This window comes from Emiliania huxleyi (assembly GCF_000372725.1).
Source record: "Emiliania huxleyi CCMP1516 chromosome Unknown EMIHUscaffold_1695, whole genome shotgun sequence".
NCBI classification, from domain to species: domain Eukaryota; phylum Haptophyta; order Isochrysidales; family Noelaerhabdaceae; genus Emiliania; species Emiliania huxleyi.
Window position 1 is genome coordinate 1 of NW_005200886.1, and position 4,569 is coordinate 4,569.

At 64.7% G+C, this 4,569-nt stretch overlaps 1 protein-coding gene across 1 annotated transcript; it reads left to right on the forward strand.

Annotated features, from left to right (window-relative positions):
* Positions 1–243: 243 nt before the first annotated feature.
* EMIHUDRAFT_123008 (hypothetical protein) lies at positions 244–2,552 on the forward strand (the record flags this gene model as incomplete). The annotated part of the gene is made up of 2 exons (XM_005784643.1): positions 244–1,200; positions 1,800–2,552. Coding segments are annotated over 2 exons (1,710 nt in total), but the record flags the coding sequence as incomplete, so codon positions are not given.
* Positions 2,553–4,569: the final 2,017 nt, after the last annotated feature.

Sequence of the window (4,569 nt, forward strand, 5' to 3'; positions counted from 1 at the left end):
TGTACGGTGCGCTCCTCGGCTGCATCGATCCGATGCTCACCATCGCCGCGGCGCTCTCGACGCGCCGGTCACCCTTCCAGACGCCCTTTGAGCAGCGCCAGGCGGGCCGTAGCGACTTTTTACACGACGAGGCCCATCCCGAGACCCCCTCTTCACGACCCGCGCTCACACGCCTCCCGAAGGGCCCTCCCTCCCGGACCCCTCCTCCCGGCCCCCCTCGCACCCGCCTCGCCCTTGCCGCAGGCCGCCGACGCGGCGCGCAAGCCCTTCACCGGCGAGCACTCGGACCACCTCGCGTACCTGCGCGCCTACGAGGGCTGGCGCGGCGCGAGACGCGCCGGCGGCGGCGGCGCTGGCCGGCGCTTCTGCGACGAGCACTTCCTCTCGCACGTTGCGCTGGAGGAGCTGCACGCGCTGCGCGAGCAGCTCAGCGGCGTGCTGGCCGACCTCGGCTTCGCCAGCAGCACACGGGAGGCGATGGAGGGCGAGGGTGAGGGGATCGCCTCGGTCCACCACGCGTCGCTCGTGCGCGCCATCGTGTGCGCTGGCCTCTACCCGAACGTGCTGCGCGCGAGGATGCCCGACACGCGCTTCGTCGACACGGTGGGCGGGGCGGTGGAGGCGGAGGACGAGCGCGGGATCGTCAAGTTCTACCTCGCGGAGCGGCGGGCGGGCGGGCGCGTCTTCCTGCAGCCGGGCTGCAGCATCTACGCCTCGCCCAAGCTGCCCTCGGATTGGTGCGTCTACAGCGGCAAGAGGCTGCAGGCGCCACGGCCGGGGGGCGCGGGGGTGGCGGCAGTTGCGGCTGCGGGCGACTACACGTGCGAGCGGTGCGGCGCAAAGGTTTTTGCGTCCAAGCCTGCGTGCTTCCGGTGCGGCGCACCCAAGCCGAGGGGGCCGGCGGCGGCGGCACTGGCACCGGCGGCCAAGGCGGTGGCGCCGGCGGGCGGAGACGGGAGGCTGATTGTGCGCGACGTCACGTGCGTGTCGCCGTACGCGCTACTGCTCTTCGCGGGCGGCTCGCTCGTTGTCAACGCCGAGGCGGGCACGGTCGAGGTGGACGGCCACATCACCATCGCCGCTACTGGCCGCGTCGGCGCGCTCCTGAAGCAACTGCGCGCCGAGTTGCTGTCGCTGCTCGCCAAGAAGCTAGAAGAGCCGTCGCTCTCGCTGGTGGGCAGCCCGATCTACGAGGCGATCGTGCGGCTGATCACGAGTGATGGTTTGTAAATAAAGAAAGAAAACAGGCAACCGAATGGGCTGTAGTGCGGTGTCTCACGCTTGAGCACTTGGAGTGGAGCAGTTGGAGCACTTGGAGCGAGGTCCGCGCGCTCAATTTTTTTGTGCTTTGCTCTCTCTCGTGTGGAGCCTCATCCGCCTCGAAAGGCCATCTCCGCCCGTAACCCGCCTGCACCGCCTCACGGCGCGCTCGCTGCACTCACGGGCGAGCAGCCGGCTCGCATCGCCCACAACTCGTCGCGAACCGCGGCCGAGACTCGCCCGCGGCCCCCTCTTTTCGTCACGTCGCGCTCGCGTTGCCGTCTAAGCAAGACCCCGCTCCCTCCCTCGCAGGCGCGTCCCCGGCCCGCGGCATGATATGACCGGCCGTATCATATTGTAGCCGCCGTCTCTGCCCGACCTGCCCCACGACACCCGCTCTCGCCCCGGCACGCGATATTCTTCCCGCACGCAGCCCGATCGTGCCGCGTGCGCCCTCTCATCGCGGCACAGCACGAACCTCCCCCTTCACACACACGCCGATGCCCGGAGCCATGCACCGCACGCTGCCTGCCCCGCAGGATCAAGCCGACGACATGACAGCCGCCCCCGACATCGCGCCAGAGCGGCAGTCTCGCGCCTCGGTCAGCGACGACCTGTGTAGCGCCACGGTCCGCTACGTGCGCCTCGACGCCATCGAGGCGCGCAACCCGTTCGTCACGGACGAGGGCACCGACGCGTACCAAACCCAGCCGGGACCTGTGCCCGCCCGGCTACTTGCACTCCTCGAGGTCATCGAGAAGGACTACGAGATCGGCGACCGCACCTTTGGCCTGGCGATGAACGTTCTCACTCGCTACATGCGCCGCTGCGGCGACCCGCTGACGGATGAGGACAAACGATCCGACGCCGTGCTCGGCAGCTTCAGCCTCGCCTGCAAGTTTAACGAGACGGCGCAGATCACGCACAAGGATCTTGCGGACATCTCGTACAGATACAGTAAGAGTACGTCGACTGCGAGTTCGATTGCGGCGATGGAGTGGGAGATCGTGGATAAGATCGAGTGGGAAATCTGGGAGATGCTCCCCCGAGACGAGGCGAGGGGGCGCTCGGAGGAGGGGCTCCGTGACCCGTGGGACCTAGGCGGTCAGATGGCCTACTCTAGCCAGCGCCGCTCCCGCGCCGCTCGCGACGACGAGCACAACGCCGAGCGCGACCTGGCCGGCGAGGCCGAGACCAAGCGCCGAAAGGCTGTAGCAGAAGTGGAGCGGGATGTGTGGCGTGCCATCCAGGCGGATGCCACCCAGGTCGTCCGCTCCCCGGAGACGGAGTGAGCCCAGCGGGCCGCGGCTGGCGTCCTGGCGAAGGGAGAGCGGCGGCTTGTTGTGGCGCATAAGTGGTGCGTGGGCGCACGACGTCGCGTGAAATGAGCGTGCGTGCCGAGTGGGCCGGTGTCTGGCTGTGAAACCGCTAACCGAGAGGGAAAATCTACCAGCTCGTATCTCCTTGTGGTGGAACTGGAACCGAACCGTTAACGTTTTCTCACGAAGTCCGGTCCTCGAGAGTCGGTCAGACACCTCGGACTGACCAGTGCAGACTCCAGAGCGTGGACCGCAGCGGGGAAGGTATGCGTCAGGGAAGTCGAGTGGAGGGACCGACGCAAGTTAGGGCTGGGAGAATCCTCTAGAGTCCCCACCTTGCGGGGATTTTGCAAGGCCAAGGGCGAGGGGTAGGGGGTGCATCCATCTCGGATGTTGTTGCATGTCGGCGCGGAGAAGAGGAGGTATGGGGATAGAGGGGCTCCGGTCTCTCTCGCATAGCCTACGGATATGCACTCACTCAGCGGATAAATAAATATAGCAGTCATCTCCATGAGAGATGGGCGACGCACGAACACAGAGGTACAGCGCGCACCCCGCCCCGCTCGCAGGGCGTGCATCACACAGGTACAGGTGGACTGTGTGACTCCTCGGGGTTTCTGGGGACTCTTGAGCACTTGAGGTGTGCTAGTCGCTATAGTCGGACGGTTCCGGCACGTCTGACGGGCAGTTCGGGCTCGAGGGAGAGCCGTGGTCGCGGTCGCGGCCAGCGCGCGGGGCCTGGCTAGGGCTGCCGGCGTGATCTCGCCCGACGTGTAGTGCTTGAAGCAGCCGGGCGGTAGCAGCGGCACGGGGGCAGGTCGAGGGGGCGGGCAGGCTCCTTGCAGGAAGTCTTTTCCTGTGCCATGTGCATGAAGTCTTTTCCTGTGCCATGTGCATGAAGTCTTTTCCTGTGCCAGAAAGAAAGAAAGAAAACAGACAACCCAAGGAGGGATGGGAGGACGGCACGCCGCCACCACACAGGGATTTTAAGGAGAGGAGTGTGGTGCTAGCCGTCGCCCACCCCTGTGCCAGAAAGAAAGAAAGAAAACAGACAACCCAAGGAGGGATGGGAGGACGGCACGCCGCCACCACACAGGGATTTTAAGGAGAGGAGTGTGGTGCTAGCCGTCGCCCACCCCTGTGCCAGAAAGAAAGAAAGAAAACAGACAACCCAAACGAGGGATGGGAGGAGGACAGGGTCCCCACCTGCACGAGCAGGATTTGGAAGGACGGACGATCAGGGGACACAGGGGAACGGGAGTGGGTGCTGGGGAGCGCATCGCGACACGGAGGGAGGGGGACTGGGCAGGGTTCACCCACACGATAGGGTCCCAGGGATTCCCCTGTGCCATCCAGGCCAGTGGGCTGCGCAATTCTTTTGTGCCCTCTAAAGCGTAAAATTCTTTTGCAGCGCGCCAGTGTGTGGGTGATCCTTCTTTTGTAGACCGCTAGGATTGAGAGCAGCCTCGCTCTCAATGCTAGAAGTCGAAGGATTGTGAGCAGCACTCCTCGCAATCGTAGCATCTCTGTACGATTGCTAGCACCTACGCTCGCAATCCTACATCTTCTAGGACTAAGAGCAGCTCCGCTCCCAAGGTGACTGTGGTGACGCCTACGACTACTACCAGCGCGCTCGCAATCCGAGCAAAGTCTAGGATTGCGAGCAGCAATGCTCACAATCCGAGCAACATGCCTCCGATTGCGAGCAGTAGCGCTCCCTCGCAATCCTACATCTTGTAGGACTATGAGCGGCGGCGCTGACAATCGTACCCAAGATCCAAGGATTGCTAGCAGGCGCACAGAGGACACTCCCAATCGCTCCAGCCGCGAGCGCTTGTGAGTGAGCGCGCCGGGAGGGTCTCATCACAATCCAAACAGTGATCGCACCGATTGCGAGGGGGCCCGCTCGCAATCCTAGAAGTCGTAGGACTGGTGGGCGGTGTCGCTCGCAAACCAATCGGCGAAAGTTCTAGGATTGCGAGCGCTACTG